The sequence below is a fragment of the Biomphalaria glabrata genome, chromosome 14, assembly GCF_947242115.1.
Source record: "Biomphalaria glabrata chromosome 14, xgBioGlab47.1, whole genome shotgun sequence".
In the NCBI taxonomy this organism is placed as follows: domain Eukaryota; kingdom Metazoa; phylum Mollusca; class Gastropoda; family Planorbidae; genus Biomphalaria; species Biomphalaria glabrata.
In genome coordinates, this window is record NC_074724.1 from 16,196,446 (window position 1) to 16,219,651 (window position 23,206).

Sequence of the window (23,206 nt, forward strand, 5' to 3'; positions counted from 1 at the left end):
TTCTCAGGTTCGAATCCTGGAATTTTGTATTTCAGGACCTTAAATCCGCCTCTAAGTACACCCAGCTCTAATGGATAGGCCTACTTAATGATTGATGGGAATAGTAAAGGCAGTTGATCGTTGTGCTAGGCACTTGACACCCTCGTTAACCCTGACCTCAGAAACGGATGACCTTTACACGATCTGCCTATAGATTATACGGTCTAAATGGGAACTTTACATACTTCTAATGTACTTACCATGTTCTTGCAGTACAGTCAAGCATCAAAGGTTCTTATCAAAATATTGTAGAAATAAGTGAGCTTCAATCAACCCATACATCATTTCAGTAGTCACTCAATGACTCTTCTAGTTATATACCACCGGTGTTAAATGTAGAAATACGTTCAGGTAATAATATATTTCAATAAAGATTCAATACATTCTTGGTCTTGAGGTTATTAAAATTTAGTGGGTGTTGTTTTGTGTTAATAGATTCTTTAGTACTATAACTAATTATTAAACATTTATTTATTTATTTCGTTACCAACATCGCCTTCTTGTCAACATTTTTTAAATTTTACTGTTAAAATACAATGCAGAAAATTAAATGTAAGTTTTAGTTCATACAAGAAAAAAACAATGTGATTGTATTCTAAAAATTTATATTTTATCAGTTATCTCCCTTAAAAATAAAAATGTCTGCTTGATTAAAAAGAAAACAACTAATGTCTAACACAACACTATAATTTTTTTCGATTTTTTTAATAACTGACACCTTTTTGTATTTGAAATAATTGCAAACTTTTAAATTGCATTTTAAATAAAAAAAACAACAACAAAATACGAACTACATCTAATAATTTTTTCCACAACCTGATCGTTGAAAGCAAGTTCTAGATTTACACGTGGTAGATTAGATTTCAATTATTATTAATGTAAATTGCAAACAACAACGTGGATAAAAAGGGAAACAAAACATTGTAAATTTAAAGACAGCATACACAATTTATTTACATAACTAGAAAAAAAGTTGATCTAAGAAGATATGAACAAAATTTTCTTGTAAACAAATGAATAAATATTTATCACAAAGTATAAATGTTTTTATCTCAAGACTAAAGAGACATTTCAGTTTGATGTTCATAATGTCAAGTGTTCTCAAAGACATCTTCATAGCGAAGCTTGACAGCTCACAAGGGAAACAACTTACTGGACAAAACCAGCTGCACTGTAATTTAATCCAGACTTCAAACTTCCACTGTGGACAAGATAAGACAAAGTCCAGTCTTTATACCCCAGACAGTGAACATGTGCTCCACTACTTCCTGGACATGTACAAGTTGTATAAGTAAACTGAGAGTTATTATCCACCTCTAGTCTGCCCTTCCATTGACCAACGCTGACCTGTTTAGAACATCCATGAGGATGTGACACCATAAAGGTCAACTTGTTTTGAAATCTAGAGTCAGAGTATTTGTTATAAACTTTCCACCACACATTTTCAAAATGTTTGAACATTTCCATAAGTTTATTTCCTAAAGTTTTATCACATGTCACACAGTTCAACCTACACCTGTCATACTCAATGTTTACATCTACAGCACTGACCTTATCAACACTGACCACTGGACTGTCATCTCTATCATAAAACAATCTCAAGGTCGTGTGGTTGGTCTCAATGTCATCAAAAGCCACATGTGTGGCTGTGTTCACTATAAACTCCCACCACACATTGCTAGCTGAGTCTAAAACTTCACATTTTCTACACCAACACTTTGTGTAGGCAGTACGTCCATAACGTCCATCTTTTAAGACTCCATCTTGAAACTTGTTTACACGCCACACTCTTCCACTTCCTGTCCTCAAGTTTCTTCTCTCACTCATGTTATAAAATGGATATGGTTGAGTTGTCTTTGGCCAAAACTTTGGCCTGTGTGGACTGGTCATTTTAACATCAACTCTAACTGTGAGGTCAGCTATGGCTTTAATGAGTTTAAACAAATCTTTGTCTTTAAGACCTACAGGTAAATGTTTCAATTTGAATGTATCAACAGGTATAAACTGGTTATGACCTGGATTCTTCTTACAGTCACGACGATATTTGTGTAGATCAGCTTCTCCACCTTCTGACTCCTGAGTTTCATGACCATCTAGAGAACAGGGAAATAAACTTGATCCAGTGTTTACAACACAATGTACAGTATTCAGTCAATTAAGATATATATATATATATATATACTAGACATATGTTACCCGCGACCAGCGGGTCTTTATTTGCGCATTACTGTCGATATAGTCACTGAGAGTGTTTTGTAAACAATTAAACGAAATAATAATGTTATAAGTAAAGCGAATGTGTCAATGTAAAAATAGTGTGAATGAAGCTATCAAATCAAAATAGCTAATAGGCTTAATTAAATCCATTTTTTTTTCAAATTAAAACATTTGATTGTAGGCCTACATATATTTGATTAAAATTTGAGATGAATAGACTAAATTTTGTATGTTCATGTGTATAAAGTATAAAGTAGATCTTGAGGTAGACGTAGATCTAAATCTACACTAATCTAGAGTTCTGTGCTGCGCATGCGTGACCTTTTTTTCATGAATGAATATAGGCCTATCTCAACACGGCTACGCAGCTTTAGCGAACAGCGAACGAATGTATTAAAAATGCTTTAGAAAAACAAATTTGAATGTTAATTTGATTAAAATATCAAATGAATGGACAATAATTAGTATGTTTATGTGTTAAAGCATAAAACTATCTTTGCGAAAAGAAGTTTTATCATCTTAGAGTTCAGTAAGAGTTTTAGACCTAGGCCTAGGAATAGACTCAGACCTCAGAAGAGAGATGTGTTAATGTGTAACCATTTGGTAATGTCTAATGAAAGAATGTTCGCCAGGAAATCTGTAGATATCAGGAACTAATTTATGTAAAAAATGCTTTTGGATAATCTAATGGATTGGATTTAGATGTATGTTAAACGTAGCTAATGATCCTTTCACGTTATTTCTGTTTCGCTACGAAAATAAAATTAGTTTTGAGAAAATGGGTTTACCCGAAGGAAGTCGATACATTCTTATCTATTAAAAACGAAAAGAGCGATAGCTTTGTTAAATGAATGGGATTATAAAGTGAATAATTAAACGAAATAATGTTTAGTACGCGATTCATGAATGAATATAGTTCTAGGCCTATCTCAACTCGGCTTCGCAGCTTTCGTAAACTAATGTAGCTTTAGAAAACCAAATTTGAATGTTTATTTGATCAAAATATGAAATGAATGGACTTTAATTAATATGTTTATGTGTTAAAGTATAAAACTATCTGTTCGAAGAGAAGTTTTATCATCTTAGAGTTGAATTAGAGTTTTAGATCTAGGGATGGGATTATAAAGTAAACAATTAAACGAATTAATATTTAGTACGCGATTCATTACGGAATTGTCTAATGAAAGAATGTTCGTCAGGAAATCTGTAATCACAGATATAAGGAACTAATTAATGTAAAAAATGCTTTTGAAACACAAAATTGAAGGTTAATTTTATTATATAATGAAATCAATGGATCTTCTTTTGTATTTTCATGTGTCAAAGTAAAAAACTATCTGCGCAAAGTGTATTTCTTAAAATTAGATCTAGGTCTAAATCCTTTCTATCTTTTCTCATGTCAACATTGTAGACATGGCCTAGATCCATAAAATACTATAGCTGTAATAGAGTCGGACAGCTTTATTTTTTTTGAGGGTCTTAAGTTTGTTTTAGGGCTACAATACATACACTACGGTAAAAGTTGGTACCCAAGGAACATTCCTGCCTAGTTTTATCAAGATTGGCCAAGCGGTTTTGATGTCTATAAGTAACATACATACATACATACCCCTCACATTCTACTTTATAATATATATATATATATATATATATATATATATATATATATATATATATATATATATATATATATATATATATATATATATATATATATATATATATATATATATATCAAGTCTAACTCATGTGTTTATCACTACAGTTTATACACTAAAAATGAAACTCAAAAGTTACCAATTATTGGCCCTTCAACTTCGTCTGACTGGACTTTGGACTGGTCACTGGTGAAAGGGTGACAATCTGAAAGGATGAAAGTTAAATAACTTTTTTATATTTTCTTTTTTTTTTTATTATTATTAGAAAATAGACTTATAACAAAACCTTTCTCTACCTAAACATTTTACATGTGTCTGTCAATTTTTTTTCAAAGTACTGCATTTTCCATACAGGAGAAACGAAATATTTAAAATATAGTTCTAGAAGCTAAACATAGACCTAATTTTACAAAAACTTGAATTTGACATGCTAACTATCAATGTGCTAAATTTTACTGAAAAATTTTAAAATATAATTAAACCATACAACTAGTTTTAAACTTAGGTATTGTTTCACTCTTATTTTATAACATTATGTCAACAGGTGTCTTGAGGAACACACAAGTATGTACTGTTCTTGAAAATAGAACAAAATAAGTACATAAAGTTGCTTTGATTTTTTTTTGGGTTATTTATAAAAAAATTTACATCAATGAAATATTCTCAGAAAAATCTAATTTTTATGTCTTTTTGCTTGTAAGGTTAAAATAAAGAAATATTTTGTTGTTTAATCAATTGTTTAAACTAAGATTAGCTGCATTTTTTTTTGCACTTAGACCGAATGTAATACATGTGAAATGCTTTATAATGAAATGTAACAAAATAATAATTCATCATGTTTAGGTAGTCTAGATTTCAATTTATAGTTCCAATTGACTTTTGGAGTACTTGACCTAGATTCTAAATCTAAATGACAAATTCCTTAAGAGAGAAAACAAAATAATAAAAGTGAAAACTAGTAATAAAAGAAAATATTAAATAAATAATAGTCAAATAACAAAAATATAAAGAAACACAAATTAAAAAAAAATAGATTAGTCTAGGATTTCTTATGTATATTATCTTCAATAAGGCCAATAGTATCCTTATTACGAAAATGGGGCATTTTTTATCTAGATCTTGCAGCCTGGTAGTGTGATATGCAGTAATAGTTGTCTCTCCATAGTCTTGGGTTTCAATCCTGCCCGCTCCATTCCTAGTCATCTTGCCTGAATTTTTGCCATTAGAATAAAAGGTTGTAACTACATCTACATTTTTAAGAGTACATATTAGATCCTATCTAGTTGATTTCATTTTTTTAAACAAAGATATTAACAATTTCGGAACTAGTCTAGATCTTGTAGGACTACCTTTTGTTTACGTTTTAGATCTAGAATTTTAGATTTCATATAGATGCATGGGCGTAACCCCCCCACCCCCGAAAAAAAATCCCCCCCCCCGCAAGGGGGGATCGAAGTTTAGTGACTAATTTTTTGTTTTGATTTTGTTTATTTTGTGTGAGATTTTAAGACTAAACTATCACTTGCCCTAGCACAACAAGGAAGTTTTGAAGTTGAAAACTCCTACCAGGGGGGTGTGAGTTTAAAACCCCCTACCAGAGGTTTTCGCAGTTAAATTCCACTCTTCTATAACACAAAACAAAAAGAACAAAACAAAAAAATGCAAACTAAAAACACCCAAATTTCAAGAGCACAGTTATAGAAGATTTTGATTTTTAAACCCCCTCCAAAATTTACGATAAACCCCCTCTTCAATATAAAAAAAGAAAATTACACACTCAAAATTCTATGAGCGTAGCCAAAAGAGTTTTGAGTTAACCCCCACCTCTGCTTCAGTAGGAGTTGAAGCTAAAAAATACGTCTTCAATAACTGAAATAAAAGAAAAAGAAATATACGCACTCCAAATGTTATGAGCGTAGCTAAATGGATTTTAACTCAGTTTTGAGTTTAAACCCCCCTTCAGCGGGGTTTGAAGGTAAAAAATACCGCTTTAATAAAAAAAAGCAATTTATACACTAAACATATTATGAGTGTATTCAAGGGGGTTTGGAGTTTAAACTCCAATCTTCAATATACAAAAAAAAAAAAAAAAGAAAATTACACACTCAAAAATCTATGAGAGTAGCCAAAGGGTTTTTGAGTTTAATCCCCCCCCCCCGCAAGAGGGGTTTGAAGCTAAGAAAAATTCATCTTCAATGTAAGAAAAAAAGCAAATTAAGCACTTAAAATGCTATGAGCGTTGCCAAAAGGAGTTTTGAGTTTAAACCCCCCTTCATTCTAAAGCAAACTACAGTTACTAAATTTTATGTCCGTAGCTAAATGGGGTTTTGAATTTAAAAAAAACAACAACATAACTCCAGAGATTGTTTAGTTTAAAACCCCCAACACATTCTGACGATAAAACTTTTTTTCGATATAAAATCTAAAGCAAACAAGTCACTTAATTCCTAGTGCGTATTCAATAGAGTTTACACATTTCTAAAAGTGGAGGAGCTCAATTAATAAAGTGCAGTGAATAGTGATCTGCCAAAATTGAAAAACACTAAATGTGGCTCAAAAAAGATGGCTAAAACTGATTTTAGAAGTCAGATCGAGAGTAAATCAAGGAAATCCTATGTCGAACTGGGAGTCGACCCTTTGGTAAGATTGTGACAGAGCGTCGCATAAGGTTTGCGAGACATGTTCTCCGACAAAATGATTTAGGCATAAGAATAGTTGCGATGACATCCTAGTACAACTTGGCACCACACATTCATGGAGGTCCTCAGAGCAGGTGGAAAGAGGCTTCAGACATTACCAGTGACAGATTTTTGTGGAAATACTTGACGGCAAATAAGCCGGATGGCGTGGGAGTGTGTAAGTCAGTAAGAATAGCATATTATGTTTTTGAAATAAAACTTTTTAATAGCAGGAAAATGCACTGTAGATACCTCAGAATATGCATTTAGTTGGCTTTCAATATCAGAAATAGTGCTTGGCGGCGGGGCTCCGCTCCGCGCTAGGGTAGCTCCTAGCGCTCCCCCAGAGCCCCTAGCTTGAAATGGCGGATATTCTACAATTTTCCCACTAGCTCCATGAAGAACCTATTCTAGGGCACAATAAGCGTCTTCCGAAAGAATGAAGGGTCATAATGTAATAAAGATTATGTACCTACACACATACATGCATATAAATTTTTTTTCGCGGGGGGGGGGCGGGGAGAATTCCCCCCCCCCCCCAAAACCCTACCCCTCTAAGAAAAAAATCCTGGCTACGCCCATGTATAGATGCATTAACTTTTATTTAAATCTAAGTAGGCCTATATCTAAACTCTAAAGATAGATATAGCAATAGACTAGATGTAGTATGAATTAAATTATTAATAGATCTAGATCAGAAGCTAATGTGAATTTAGATGTTGTAATATACTAAGTCAATTCATAACCTTAGAAACAATGCTTTATTTCAATAAAACACGACTGATACACACAATAACACAGTACAGACTGGTCACGATTCACAGACTACGATAATGCGAACACGATTACAAATACTAGCACAAGTTCATTTAACGATCACGCCAGATGTAGATATATATTGTCCACATTACCTAAGATCTAATTAGTTATGGTAGTTTATATAGATCTACACCAGAGTCTAACTTTTAGATTTAAATTTACCGTTCTAGCTTAAGTTATTTAAATAGTACAGATGTTAATTTAAAAAAGAAGATAATTATGTTCTTGCATTTCAAGTGTCAATGTAGTCATTCATGTTAATCATTGACTTAAAATTCTGATGTCTTTGGTTTTTTCAGGCTAATTCAGGCAAACCATTCAATCTTTACTGAAACTAGGGAAGGAGCACTTGTAGTTGAAAGTTAATTGTAGGCCACAGAAACAAATGACCTTAATAACATCGTCTGCCCTACATACCTTGAATGCAGGGTCTGAAAGGAACACTTTTTACAAGATATACAAGTCTCTTAACACTAGATAGATCTATTTATAGGCCTATACTGATTATGGATCTAGTAGAATATTATCTGAACCTATATCTATCATAAGATCATTTATAAATTGATTAGATAGGAAGACTTTGGCCCAGTGGCGTAACTAGCCATGAACGGGTGGTGCGGGCCTCACGGGGCATCAAGTGATGAGGGGCATCAAACTGAGCACAAAATTTCTCATTAAATGCTGCACACATGGTACATATCTGATCAAACATAAACTACTGTATTTGATTTAAAAAAAAAAAATATTTTGCCACTATTTTAATATTGTGGGCGCTGCTCAAGATTGATAGGTCTGGCTGGCACTCATAGTGCTAGCTCAGGCGGAGAAATTGTCTTCTCTAATTAAGATGGTTGACGGCAGGAAAAAAAAAGGTTCTAAAAATCTGATAATGAAAAGAATCTCGGATATCATTCCTTTTCTCTCAAAGCAGAATCTGGCCCTCAATGGGCATTACGAACGTGTTGAAGAAGAATTGTAAAGACAAAATCTATAAGTAGGCGGATTGTTATTAGCCATGTAGTCTTAATGTCTAGTCTAGATCTATTATAGCAAATTTAATAATAATAATAATAATAATAATAATCATTATTATCCGTATGGAAATCTGTCTTTCAATTTGTGCATTAACCAAACAAAAAACATTATAACTATAAGAAACCAAAGTGTACATTCACACCAGACTCACTCATAATTTACATGTGACAAAGTTTATACCAGATTGTTCTTATTTAATGACTTGATTGCCAGGGGAACAAAAGAGTGTTTGTGTCTGTTTGTCTTTGCTATCGGTGTCTTGTATCTCTTCTGTGATGGTAAAATCACGAAATCCCGACACAAAGGGTGATTATTTATTTCTAGGATCTTGTTAACTTTTTTATAGATGTTTGTCTCAAACAACTGCCCAAATGGGTTTGTTTTTTGCCAATGATTTTACCAGCTGTATTTAGGATTCTATTATTTAATAGATTTTAAATCGAAGTCTAATTTAATTTAGATATAGATCTAAATTTATATGTTTACAATATTTACTACTGAATTTAGTCATTTATAGATTTATAAACATAAACCTTAATTAAGTCTACTCTAACTCTAGATCTAAACTCTACACAAGCTAATCTAGAAAAGAAAGAAGAAAGGATTTATCTGTTGCAGTACTCGTTACTCGTAATCGACACTTTTATTTACGCTTACAATAAAAATCTATATAACAATATGGACGAATACAATAATCATTTGACAAATATAAATCTAGGTTTTGTAAAGATTTTAAAACTAATAAATATATGATCATGTATTACTGATAGACTATATTTTACAAACACCATTAAAATTTTATAGATATAATAGATTATGGGCGTAGCCAGAGGGGGGTGTTGGGATTCAAACCCCTCCCCCCGAAATGAGTTTAGTGACTGATCTTTTGCTTTAATTTTGTTTATTTTAGGTGAAATTTTAATCTTAAACCATAATTTTCACTAGCACAGCCAAGGGGATTTTGAGTTTAAAACCCCCTACTAGGGGGTTTTCAGTTAGAACCCCCTACCATATGTTTAGAGCGATTTTAAGTTTGAAACCCCATACCAGGGGGTTTAAGTTGAAAACCCCTACCAGAAGTTTAGAGTTTAAAAACCCCTACAAGGGTTTTGCGTTTAAATCCCCCTCTTCTATAAAACAAAAATAAAATGCAAACGACAATCCCAAAGTTCCAAAAGCACATCCAAGGAAGATTTTGATTTTAAACTCCTCTACAAAATTAACGATAAACCCCTCTTCAAAATACAAAAGTAAATTACACACTCAAAATTGTATGAGCGTAGCCAAAGAGGTTTTGAGTTTAAAATCCTCTTCAGATGGGTTTCAAGCTAAACATACCTACTCAATATTTAAAAAAAAAGCAAATTACGCACTCAAAAAGCTGTGAGCATAGCCAAAATGGGGTTTAGTTTAAACCCCCCGCCAGCGGGGTATGAAGCTAAAAAATAAATCTTTAAAAAAAAAATTCGCAATCAAAATGTTATGAACTTAGCTAAGTCTAATGGGTGTTTTGAGTTTAAATTTCTCTTCAGAGGGGTTAGAGCTAAAAATACCTCTTTAAAATAAAAAAAAAGCAAATTATACACTAAAATTCTTTGAGCGTAGCCCAACCAATGGGGGGTTTTGAGTTTTAACCCCCTCCTCCAGATGTCTTTTTTAAAAGTTTAAAACACCTCAAGATAGTTTTGAGTTTAAAATCCCTTTACAGAGCGTTTTAAGGTTGAAAGCCCTATTCTTCAATATTATTTCTAAAGCAAACTACAGTAACCAAATTCTATGACCGTAGCTAAGTGTGGTTTTGAATTTAAAAAAAAAACAAATCCAGATATATTTTAGTTTAAACCTCCCCCCCCCTTTACAGATGATTTTGACGATAAAACTTCCCTTTTCGATATAACATAAAAAGGAAAATAGTCATCTATTTCCAAAATCGTAGTCAAGAGAAGTTACAAATGTCTACCAGTGGCTGGGCTCTATTGATAAAGTGCAATGAAATTGAAAAGCACTAAATGTGTCTCTACAAAGATGGCTAAGACGGATTTTAGGAGTCAGTTAGAGAGATCGGGTCTAAATCAAGGAAATCCTATGCCGAAGTGGGAGTCGACCTCTTAGTAAGGTTGTGTCAGAGCGTCGCATGAGGTATACGGGACATATTATCCGACAAAATGAATTACTCAAAATAAGAGTTGCGATGACATCCTAGTACAACATGGCGCCACACTTTCATGGAGGTCCTCAGAGCAGGTAAGAAGAGGCTTCGGACATTGCCAGTGACATATTTTTGTGGAAACAGCTTGCCAACAAATGCGCCGAAAGGCGCGGGAGGGTCTAAGTCAGTAAGAATAGCACATTAGGTTTTTGAAATAAAACTTTTTAATAGCAAAATAATGCACTGTAGGTACCTCAGAATATGCATTTAGTTGTCTTTCAATACCAGAAATAGTGATTGGCGGCGGGGCTCCCCAGACCCCTTGCTGGCAAGGGCGAGGAGTCTACAATTTTTTCACTAACTCCAGGAAGAACCTTTTTGGACACAATAAACGTCTTCCAAAAGAATGAAGGGTCAGAATGTAATATAGATTAATTATGCACACACACACACACACATCCATCCATCCAAACATATACATATATATATATATATAGAAAAATCCCCCCAACTTCCCCCCCACACCGAAAAAAAATTCTGGCTACGCCCATGTAATAGATCTATCAAGACTGCTAGTTTTAGATTCTAATAATTGAATTAAATTTTAATTCAAAAGTAATCACATTCATGTAAAACCAGATTTTTCTGCAATGTAAAATTGCAATTTTAACTCTACATTGTTATTGTCTTTATTAGTATCATTATTGTTATTATATTACAAACGGAGGAATTATCATTCTCAGGCACTTCCATGGACGGTCTAGCTTCGTTAAAGAGAAACAAAATTCATTGATGATTGTATAAATAACAATTAATATTTAGTTTTTCATGAAAACTTAACCTAGCATGTCAAGGATAAGCGTAAATTGAAGAAAAAAGTATGAGATAAAAAAAAAAGTTGTTTGTACATGTTTGATCTTCTATTTCCAAATTAAAACCTCACGCAGGTCGACGGGAGAGGGGAGCGGGTGTCATGCGTTTTTTGAATTTCTTCTTTGTTAGGTGTGTGTGTGTATGATGTTGTTTTTCACCATAATTGTGCGATGTTTCTAAGGACACGCTATGTTGGCGTCATTGTTTCTTTTTGTTTAGCTTGGGTATCAGATTTTTGGCTTGAGGTCTCTGTTTTTTTCCCCTACATTGGGGAGGCAGGCTTGAGACTGAAGTCAAGCCTGATTTGTAGTTACATGGACACTACTTAGCTATTCTACTTTGCATTGGATTGCAGGCATAGCGAGCCCGGAATATGGACTGTTTGCACTGTGACTCAGGTGTGCTTGCCTGTGAACTAGATCTATCCTATACTCTTAAGCGAGCAATTCTTGTATATATATTTATATATAAATTTTATTTCGAAAACGGCTCTAACGATTTTCTTTAAAATTTCACGGTATGTGCATAATAGTGAGAAAAAATTCTCAACTCATTGGCCACATCGGGAAAACTTGAAGTCTACCGTTATATCGGTTTGAAAATAGCTCATTATCGAAAAAATAATTTTGGCTAGAATATTTTATGAATGAAATTTTCTATATGACGTCAATGGGAAAAAAAAACTTGACACCGCTTACGTCACTAGGCTCACAGCAGTTCACTAAGACTTTTTTTTGCAAACAATAACAAGTTTTAATGATTCAGTTGGCGTAATTAAACATTTGCGTACCATCTTATTGTACATTGATCTATTATGAAACTATGGAAGAAAATAATGAAATTAAATATCTTTATGTATGATTAGTTATTGTGTTTTTAAAAGCTTTATAAATTGTTTACACTTACATTGAGTATACCCTTTGTTATTATTTTGCTGGTGAATTATTGCAATGTGTTTAAGCTTCGAAGTCTACTGTCCCATACCAAAACATAGGAAATGGTCATAACACAGCTTATCTATGCCTTACTTGCACAACCAGGGCCGGCCCCAACATTTGTGGGGCCCTATTTGAAATGGATTGCGCGCGGACCAGTAAGGGTAGGGATAAGGATAATAAGTGAAAATAAAGATTTTGTATTAGAAAATAAATTCGTATTTGCATTACATTTTTATTAAATGAAAGCTGACTAAGACTGCAATACAAACAGCGATATTCTTGCAAAATGGTATGAACTTCTTATAATCTGACAGTTACGCTTTGCATGACACTTATTCCGTATGGGGGACGAACATATTTTTGGCAATCTTTTTTTTTTTAGTAAGTTGAAAGGTTGTCGGAGTAACAGAGAATCCTCACAATAACGCTTCTTTAGAATACTAACGCGATGTTTTTAAGTCTTAAAAAAATGCGCGATTTTACTTTGTTACTAGGTGCACGTTTTGCACTATAACGTTAAGATTTAGCATCACTTGATAATTCTTACTAAAGCCACAATAATAAGGCTTGTCTTCGAGTCCGAAGATTAGTGAGGAATACAGTATTTCCCGTGGCTGCGCAGAACAAGCTGTGACCTTCATATTTTGCCACAACCATTGTCTGCAGGTGGTCGATTTAGATTTTATTTTCGCCGTCTGAGTTTGTCCTCGGCAGCAGATTTTATTTTGGTCTCAAATGTGTATACCACGCCCTTCGTGAGTGACCTCCAGCTGTCTCGTTCGGAGACCGCATACAACCAGGTGCTCTCTTCTATGTCAGCCAAGGAAAGTTGACGCCTAAGCTGGTCTTTGAAGCGTTTCCGTGGGGCGCCTCTGTTACGTCTACTACCTTTTAGATCACAAAAAAAAGACTGCCTTTGGCATACGTTCGACTCTCATACGGGATACGTGCCCTACCCAGTGCAACTGTCGGACCATAAGAAGTCATTCTTTACTGTCCATACCGGCGTTCGTAAGGACATCGCTGTTTGTAGTGCGGTCCTGCCACCGTATGTCCATGATGGAGCGCAAGCATCTTTGGTGAAAGCACTCAAGAAGTCTTCGTTTTTTTCTGTAAAGTGTCCATCTCTCAGAGCCATAATGAATATATTAATTGCAATATTAAATGTCAGAAAGTAACCATTTTAGAAGTTACACTGCAAAGACTTTCTTCCAAGTCTAAAATAGCCCAATAGAAGTAATGTAAAACGTTAAGACGTGAGCTGTGGTTTTCTAAAGGCCTAAAGTTGGGGGGACTTTCTATTCTAATCGCCATGTACAATTACATTGAGAACTGACAGAAAGAAAAAACTCTTCGGATTGATAGTCTTTACCCGATCGTTCATTTTCGTAATTACAACAATATTCCCAAAATGACTTAGGGTATATATCCTTCCTTAACAAATTATTCATCCGAGCGAGGCTCGGTCACCTGATATTGTTGTACAATTTCACCTATCTTAGGCCTTCTAATTTAGTATTTATTATTATGCATAATCGTAATTTATGTCTGAGTTTGAGATTGAGTTTTGAGTTTTTGGCACATCAGTACTATTTAGGCCATGTCGTGGCGTAATCCTTCAAGGATTTATGTCATATTTTATCAGAGACTAATTAAACCTTTGTTATTGACCTCTAGTTGTTAACTAATATTATATACGTAATTACTTTTTTACACTCTCGTTGTTAACTTAAATCTCTTGAACATTGCCATTACTTGTTCTGTAAAATATACTTAATTTATTAACTGTTTTAATGTCAGGGCTGCCTGAGAGATTAACTTTAATTGGTTGTCCACCCTTAGAGGCTTGTCGAGAAACATTGTGGTTCGCCTTATAGCTACCACACAGGTCACGTGACTCTGTAGACACACTTCCCCGCCTCTCTTGGAGCTGCAGACACTCTTGCATGATATGCGCCAATGTTTCCACTAACTCTCCACAGTGTCGGCATTGGGCATTAAAATTTGGCATGAACCAAGCAAAAGTCAGGGGTGCCTGGCAGACGAGTCATGACTTAAAATCACAACCACGTAAGCGGGACGTTTTCATATTTACATTTACAGCTTGTTTGCTTACATTCACTGAAGCTTCTATATTTAGTGTATTAATGTTGTCCACTTGTCATATTGAAAACTACAATTAGATGTAGCCATTGTTTGTGTGATGTATGCCTAGAGACTGTCTGTTTCGACTTTGTTGACATTGTTGGTGAAGACGGATGTGTGGTTGGAGCTTGCTGGGAAATATTGGCATTGATTACCATGTTGTAATTATATACTAGCGAAATACTTTGGATTAGAATTTTTTTTTAACTATCTTTGTAATTTACAAAGTAATTTTTAAAGTGGTCTATATAGACCCCCAGGGGTCTATAAAAACTTTCAATGGGTCTACAAAATAAAAAAAAATAAAAAAAAATTGGGAGTCTGTGAGATGTTACTGGGGGGGGGGTCTACGATTATGTATTTTATTTTAGCAGGTAGGGACTTTAATTTTCATATTCCATTGATGTAATTATTTTCTACACTACTATAGAATTATTACCTTAATTATAAATATTTATCCTGCTAATCAAACTTAAAATGTTGCATTTCATTTCAATACTTATTTAAATAGCTTAACAGCGTTCATTATTTAAAATAGGGATTCATTCCTTTCTTGTTAAACAAACGGTTGCCTAAGTGACTTTTTCTGACAATGTAAAACGAGTTATTAGGATCATCTCAGACGATACCACCATGATAGAAAGATAAAGATGAAGCAGTCCTTTAAACAGTAAATAGGTTATTTATTAAATAATTAATTAAATAGCCTTAAGTATCATTGTAATTTTTTTTTAAAAGTCCTCTGTTTGGCTTTGTTTTAGTGGCTTCTTTGAAGTCTTATAATATTGTTTAAAAATTGATTAAAACTAAAAAATTTGTTAAAACATATGTAACACAAATATATTTATTTTTATGTTAGTGATGAAATATTATTTCAAAATTGTCTAGTTATGTAGCTTTTGTGAGAGCTCTTCAACTTTTCTCTTAGAGGCCATCTGCTGCCAGTGAATGCTGCCAGGTACTTTATTCTATGCCAGTGAGGGCGAAATAGCGCTTGAGTGGATCTTTATAGCGTTCACGCTGAGGCACCTCTGTAACTCCGTCCTACTCTTAGCTCGCCAAAGAAGATCGCCTTTGACATGCGGTTGTCTTACATGCGGGAAAAGGGATAGTGAAAGCATAACAGTTAATAAATAGATGCCCTTTTGTTCAAATTTGTCATTTAACGCTTCTTTATAAGTGTTTTTCTTAGAGAGGGGTGCTGGCGGATTTTTTAAAAGAAAAAAATACGAAAAGGCGGCGGTGCGCTAAAAAAGTTGAAGACCAATGATTTAGATTGATACATGAGCATTGTTGTAGATGTGCCTAAATAAGATACAATTTTTATTAAATTTAAACAAATACAGACTTACGTTTTCTATTGTTTTTTTTCGACACTTTCCTATCAGTTTTTCTATTGCGAGACATCTTTTAGGAGTTCTAAAAAAATAAATAAAAATTGGTTCAAAGAAATGTATTAACCAAGCATAGAAGAGCAGATAACTGAAACTTTTTTATCTTTGTTACTACAATAAATTTTATCTTCCAATTCAAGAAATTATGCACAAAAATATGAGTACTTTGTATGCCTTGTTTATTCTCATTTTCAAACATTAGCTGTGAACGTTTGTTGTTACAGTTTCGATCTGACCTTTGCCCAGCCCTTTTCTATCCGACTATACTAACAAGCCTTGATATGTCCTAAAGAGTTGTGTGCACTTGCTGTCGAGGTTTGGGATCTAGTTGTCTCTCACACGATAGTATTTTTAGCGGCTCCCGAAAGGGTAAAAGACGCTATTAGTTTTGTGTTAAATGTCTGTCCGCCTGTCCGTCCGTGCAGTTTAGATCTCGTAAACTAGAAAGATAGTGAAAATATTTTAGACCATTTAAATTTCTGATGCAACGGCTACTTTTTTTTTTCTGAAAGCAAAAAATCTATTTTTTTAATCACTTATGCAAGCAGTTTTTTTAAAAGAAAAAAGTTAATTAGTATGCATTATAAATTTGAACTAATTTAAAACAAATAATAATCTTATAAACTGCATTTTATTGAACATTTTTATGTAGCGGAAATGTTTTTTTTTTAGGATTCAAAACAATTACATCAATTATAAGATTTCAGTTAGGCCAGAAGAGGCGCAGTAGTTGAGCGGTAAAGCGCTAGGCTTCAAATCCGGGGGTCTCGGGTCTGAATCCTGGTGAAGACTGGGATTTTCAACTTTGGAATCCTTGGGCGCCTCTGAGTCCACCCAGCTCTAATTGGTACCTGACAGTAGTTGGGGAAAAGTAAAGGCGGTTTGTCGTTGTGCTGGCTACATGACAACCTCGTTAACTGTAGGCCACAAAAACAGATGAACTTTACAACATCTGCCCTACTGACCACAAGGTCTGAAAGGGGAACTAGTTAGGCCAGGTTCACATCTAACTTTGCATTCACTTGCACCTATCCTTTGATCTGCTGTTTGGGCACTACAAAAGATCTGTCAACCTTCTTTCTCCATTCTTATCTCTCATTTGTCTTTGATATAATTACATACGGATGTTATTTCTGAAAATATTGAAGCCTGCCTGGGTGGACCCACTTCGGGGGTCGATATTGAGTTTGTGTTTCCACACAAACTGTCTTTGTGACCTTGTTTATGTTTATTTCTGGACATGTGTCAGTGGAATTCGACTAATATTACGTTAAAGAAGTTGAATTACTTGATACGTAAGATGCCGCAGGAAATGTCATGTGATTTTTTTAGAAAAAAAAACTAGTTGGTAAAAGTTTCAATCACCTTAAGTAAGAACTTGATATGTCGAATTGCACCTGACGATATACCTATAGATATCTACGAAAGAAAGGTCTTAAGACTTGCATGAGAGTTATAAATAACGTCCATTGATATACAACTTTATTTGCTGTATTGATCTAATAGTAATTTTTGTCCCATCTTTCTTATATTGCTATATTATTTCTCTTTTTTTTATCTGTTAATTTCAAACAAGCCGGAGTAACGCTGTAAATAAACGTCATTGTTTAAAACAATAAATCAACTTAATGGGATTAACGACACTTTAATACAAATCTAAAATATAAATAATTAGTTTCCAATTTACTCTATAAAGTTAAGATGAATTCTACATTGGCACCTTTATCAAAAATATTTTTTAAAGTAACAGTCAGATTTATATTTTTCAGTTTTTTCAGTTTGTTTTCATTTTTATTAGTTACATGTTTAGTCGTTTTTCATCAGTTTTAAACAGGATCTAGATTTGTTTCTTCATAGTTTTAATTACGGATGTTTGATATACAGCACTGTCCAGTACATTGTGTTTGCTAAAGACTTAATACAACTACAGACTTACTTGATGCGCTTGTCAAGTTGCTGCTAGAATTTGTTATTATCAGCTTGTACTTTGTCTCACTTTTCTAAAGAAGTAAGATCGTCTTGGGATCTATTTAATGTCTCCAGAATGTTATCACACGTTTGTGCATCCGAGTTTTAAAAGGTTGTCTTTTTAAAATGTAACACTTTTGAAAACATTGTCTCAAAATTATATAAGGAAGAATCGTATAATGTATCCTGAATGTTAAAAAACATATGTGTATCCGAGTAATAAAAGTTTTATAAAAAAACTATGACTTTCAAGAATATTATCAGAAAACCATACAACATTTACATCTAGATTTGATTATGAGCAACTGTCAATAAAGTATGCAGCTTTGTATAAATCGTCAACTTTTTAGTATTTTTTTTGTTAATCTCAAACAGCTCAGAGTAACTAAAGGTCAATGATTAAAACAGTAAATCTACTCGTGATTCACATGCAATATTTTGACAACCGTCTTCTTGATGTAAGATCTAAGAACCAATCATTAAGACTTTTTTTTTATTCTAGTAGATTTATATTCAATTAACAGGGAGGGGGGAATCAACTAATCGCTATTTATAGAAACAAAATAACAACAGTAATATCCTATTTTATGTTTATTAAAATAAAATACAGTTCAGGCTATATTAACGTTTTATTACAAATAATTTATAGCCACTAAAAGGTTGAAAGGTAATCATTTTAGGAAAAAACAACTTTGCGTCTCAAACAGTCAGATGCGTTGTTGTGCGTCACATATCTAATACATCTTTATCAGCAATTAAAAAGTGTTTTGCAAAACTTTATTAGTTGGTTTATTTCGACAGCTTGCTTTCTACGGACTTTTTAAAATTTTTTTTACAACTCTTCATATTCTCTTGCAGTACTTTACATAAACACGCAGGCACTAGATTTTTTGAATTAGACAATACAACCTTTTATGTATATGATAATTATTTTGTGAAAGCATGACATTGATGTTTCTTATGTACAATGTTTTTTTTTCAACTCGTAACTTTGTAAAATTTTCTGGGTGGAACCTGAATGCGTGTGCACCGTTTGCGATTTTTTTTTAGAAATTTGAAATTTTAAGTGTCTGTCTATCTTTAAGAAACGAATTATTGGTTGGACATTTATTTTATTTTTATTATTATAAAAAGATACAAGTTTAAATTTGGTTAGAGAACTAGAGAAAAAAAATATTCTGAACGAGCTATTCGTCTTCGGGTATTTCCGCATTCATTCGAATGTTTAACAAATTAATGTTCAGGAATATGTTGGTAACCTAAATCTTGATCTAAATGCCTATCATTAGAAAAATATAAAGTTGAGTACATTTATACATTTTTTTAACCTGGAATCTCGGGGAAAAGAGGAGGGGCGGGTAAACAAAAAATTACGCTCACAGACTTTTCAAGTAGGCGTTTTGGAATGCTGTTGGACGCTTGTCCACTGATAAACGTATCTCTATCAGACTTTTCTAGTAGGCGTTTTCGAATGCTTTTGGACACTTGTCCCCTAATAAAAGTATCTCTAATAGACTTTTCTTGGTGGTGTTCTGCTGGCACCGCTTTTAAGTCGCAAAATTCGGATATAAATCTTAATTTCTGCATGTAGGTGTCTATCGTTTGACCTTGCTCAGGTTTGCAGGTAGCCAACCTGTCAGACATCTCACTCGAAAAGAAAAATCAATAAATTGGTCACATTTTAGAAAACTCTGTTTAGACTGTTATAATTTTTCAAAGTAAAAAAAAAATAAAAAATTTAACAAACAGAAGTCATTGGATTTTATCGTTTGTACGCCTTATTCATTAATTAGTCCATACCAATTTCTTGTGAAAGCCTTTATGACTAGCCTTCAGCATGAAACCATGTAAGTGTTATTGTGTTATGATGCACATTAGCCTAATCTTTATTTGCAGGAAAGCGCAGAAACTGTGGTTCACAAGTTATGTACAAATACTACAGCATTAGTGCTAACTTGTAAAAAAAGTTGAGCTGATGATTTCAAAGTACCCTTCTCATTAATAAATTGTACCCTCAATTCAAAATAAACATTTGGACAGTTTTTATAAGACATCACTCTTTGCTATTATCTCCATAAAACCATTTCTACAATCGTCCAAGTGCTATATTTCTAGTCACCAATTTGTTACGTTAATTGCTAATTCATACTCGGGTAAGTCAACGTCAAAAAACATAATCGTTCCAAGACAAGACTTCACTAGTTTAGTGTTTCATGATTGCATTTTTAGCCAATAAATTATTACAACACAACAGGAAGATGAAGGCGCTCAAGTATATACATGAATGAGAGAGTGTAAGTCTTCATCTTTAGGGATATGTGAGATGGTGTTTTTACATCATCTAACGTGCCATGACCTCCAGAAGTAAATAGAATTGTATCTGTTCCTTTGTACAAGTTATCATGAGATTCAATAACGTCCCTGAAGTGTTTTGTTCCAAACTGGCGAGGAAATGAGTACTTTTACTACATCGCTTTGCAGAGGATTCCTTGACATGTTTTTATTTGCTTTGTATCTCTCGTTTTTTTGACATTTTCCTTTCAATTTGGTAACATGTTTAATTGTTTAAATAATAATTAGATTTTAAGGTTATGTATTAGATTCACGCGAGTATGCTCACACTAGTTTGACTTCTATAGCACTATAAAAAATTTAGGTTCCAAGTTGATTGTTAATCTCTTAATGTATAAAGAGAGATAAAATTCACAGAAGCACTGTTTAGGGAGTATAAGCGAACAAAAGCGAATCCATTCTTTCAGAATATGTGACTAGCATTAGTATCTCTTATAAACGGTAAGGCGAGACTAATCTATTTTACTGAACTTATTTAATGCGGCCCATTTTACAGTCCCACCTGCCAATTTAGGTACCGGCCTACCGAACATTTGCGTTGTTGCTCATAAAGCCATTACGCTCGAAGTAGGAGTACATGAGTAATTTCACATCAAGAGGCCTTTAAATCACGTAGTAAACTTTAAAACATTACAGTTATAATTATTGTACAATTATTATTTGTTTGATAAAAAAATTAGAGAATGAAATGACTGGGAACCATATTAAATAAGGGAGTGTTACCTTTATTATTATTTTAATTTTAATTTTTTTTTTGAGTTTACCATATTCTTTTATGGATGGGATACCTGGGATTACCATTGATTAGCATGAATTTTGAGCTTTAAAACTGAATTAAATAAAAAAATTGCTATAAATTTTAAAAGTAGGACACCGTTTACTACATTATAAAATAAAATCTAACTGTACCCTTCAACATTAAGTCTGGCCCTAATCTTATTTATTGCTGGCGTTACTTCAAAAAAAAAATGTGATTACGTCATACGCGTCATGCAATGGTCCAGAACTTGCCAATAATATTTCAGAAAATCAATAGGTTAGAGGTCAACTGTTTTCAATTTCTTTGTAACGTTTTAACTTTTGGTCAGGTATAAATGAAGAAATGACGACTTGGTTCGATAAAAACATATCATTCGGCTTATGCATGCGCCACCATTTAATTGTATTGTAAGGATAAGAATTTTCCTTTTTTAAAATTCAATCTCTTTTTCTAGTTGGTCTTTACATGTGATCAATGCTGCTGAACGTAAGCATTGTATATGTGTTAGACACAAAGAGCTCACATTTTCAGTTAAATAAATTACAAAAGTCATTGCTCAATAGAAGAAGTGACGAAAGTTATATAATATAAAAGGACAAACCTATAAATATATATACATATACTAGAATAAATATAGGTATTTTATTTCTATTTACGATTTATTTATGTAGGTGCTGTTTTACAATAACACGCAATGTATCAGAGTTAAGGTTCGTTTCTTTTGCACCTTCAGTATCTACCCTGAACACACATATCTTGTGGTTCGGAATAACTTCAATATCTACCCTAAAGACACATAATTTGTGGGGCTTAACAATTTTATTATACTGAACTCACGTAATTTGTGGGGGTGAAGATCTTCAATATATAACCTGAACACACATATCTTGTGGGGCTGGATAACTGCAATCAGTAACAACATCCTCTACTGGACATAATAAACACTATATCCCCTACTGGACATTATAGACACTACATCCCCTAATGGACATATAGACAATACACCCTCTAATGGACATTATAGACACGACACCTTCTACTGGAAATTATAGTCACAACACCCTTTCTGAACATTATAATAGTGAATTAATTCTATTCAAAGTTAATACATTTTAGAATACCATAGCTGTGTAAATATGTTGTCAACAGATGTATAAAAATGTGTGAATGTGAGATTTCTATCTAAGTGTGTATCTTTCTGAGAAAAAGAAGATGATTACGTCCTACGCGCCATGCATTTAGTCATACATATTAACCAATGACTAAAATTCAGACAAGTCACTGGTTTTCCTGGCTAGCTCAGGCAACCCATTCAATGCTCTAATAGCACTAGGGAAGAAGGAGTATTTGTATAGATTTGTCCTATCATATGGGATAAGGAATGTGTATTTATCTTTGTGTATTTCAGAGTATTTTATTAAATTTTGTTTTTGTATTTGAAGATTATGGTTCAGTGTTTTATGTATAATTGCTACTTTACTTTTGAGTCTTCTATGAATCTCACTGCTCTATTTTGTGTCTGTTCCAGTTTCTTAATGTTTTCTTGAGTTGAGGGGTCCCAAACGGAGGATGCATATTCTATTATTGGCCTAACCAATGTTAAATAACATTTTAGTTTTATGTTCTTATTTGATTTATAGAAATTTATTTTAATAAATCCTATTGCTTTGTTTGATTTTTTTTTTATAGTTTCATCAATATGTGGATTCCATGACAGTTTTTCATTTATTATAACACCTAGGTATTTTGCGTTTTTAGTCTGTGTTACTGGTTTGCCATGAATAAGATAAGTGGAATTAATTTGTTTTAGTTTTTTTGTTACTTTTAACAACTGACATTTTTCTGGGTGGAAAGACATGCTCCAATTTGATTCCCATTTCTGTAATTCATCTAATTCTCTTTGTAAAATTTCTGTGTCTTGTGTTGTTTTTATTGTTCTATATATTATGCAATCATCTGCAAATAATCTAACTTTTGTTCCTAAAAAAATGCAATTTGGTAAATCATTTATGTAAATTAAAAATAGTAGTGGACCCAAGACTGTTCCTTGAGGTACACCTGAGTTTATTGTTATCGGTGTTGATTTAGAGCCATTTATTATTACAGTTTGTTCTCTCCTTATCAGAAAATCTTTAATCCACTGATGCAATGGACCATTAATGACGAAATATTTTAATTTTT

At 33.2% G+C, this 23,206-nt stretch overlaps 1 protein-coding gene across 1 annotated transcript; it reads right to left on the bottom strand.

Moving 5' to 3' along the window:
• Positions 1–682: 682 nt before the first annotated feature.
• Positions 683–18,407, bottom strand: LOC129922766 (uncharacterized). Its single transcript, XM_056009837.1, has 4 exons — positions 17,882–18,407; positions 15,904–15,970; positions 4,054–4,119; positions 683–2,132 (listed from the first exon to the last, which is right to left on the bottom strand). The coding sequence occupies exons 2-4, from the start codon at positions 15,956–15,958 to the stop codon at positions 1,189–1,191; spliced, it is 1,065 nt and encodes a 354-aa protein (XP_055865812.1). The 5' UTR covers positions 15,959–15,970; positions 17,882–18,407; the 3' UTR covers positions 683–1,188.
• Between the last annotated feature and the right edge of the window lie 4,799 nt (positions 18,408–23,206).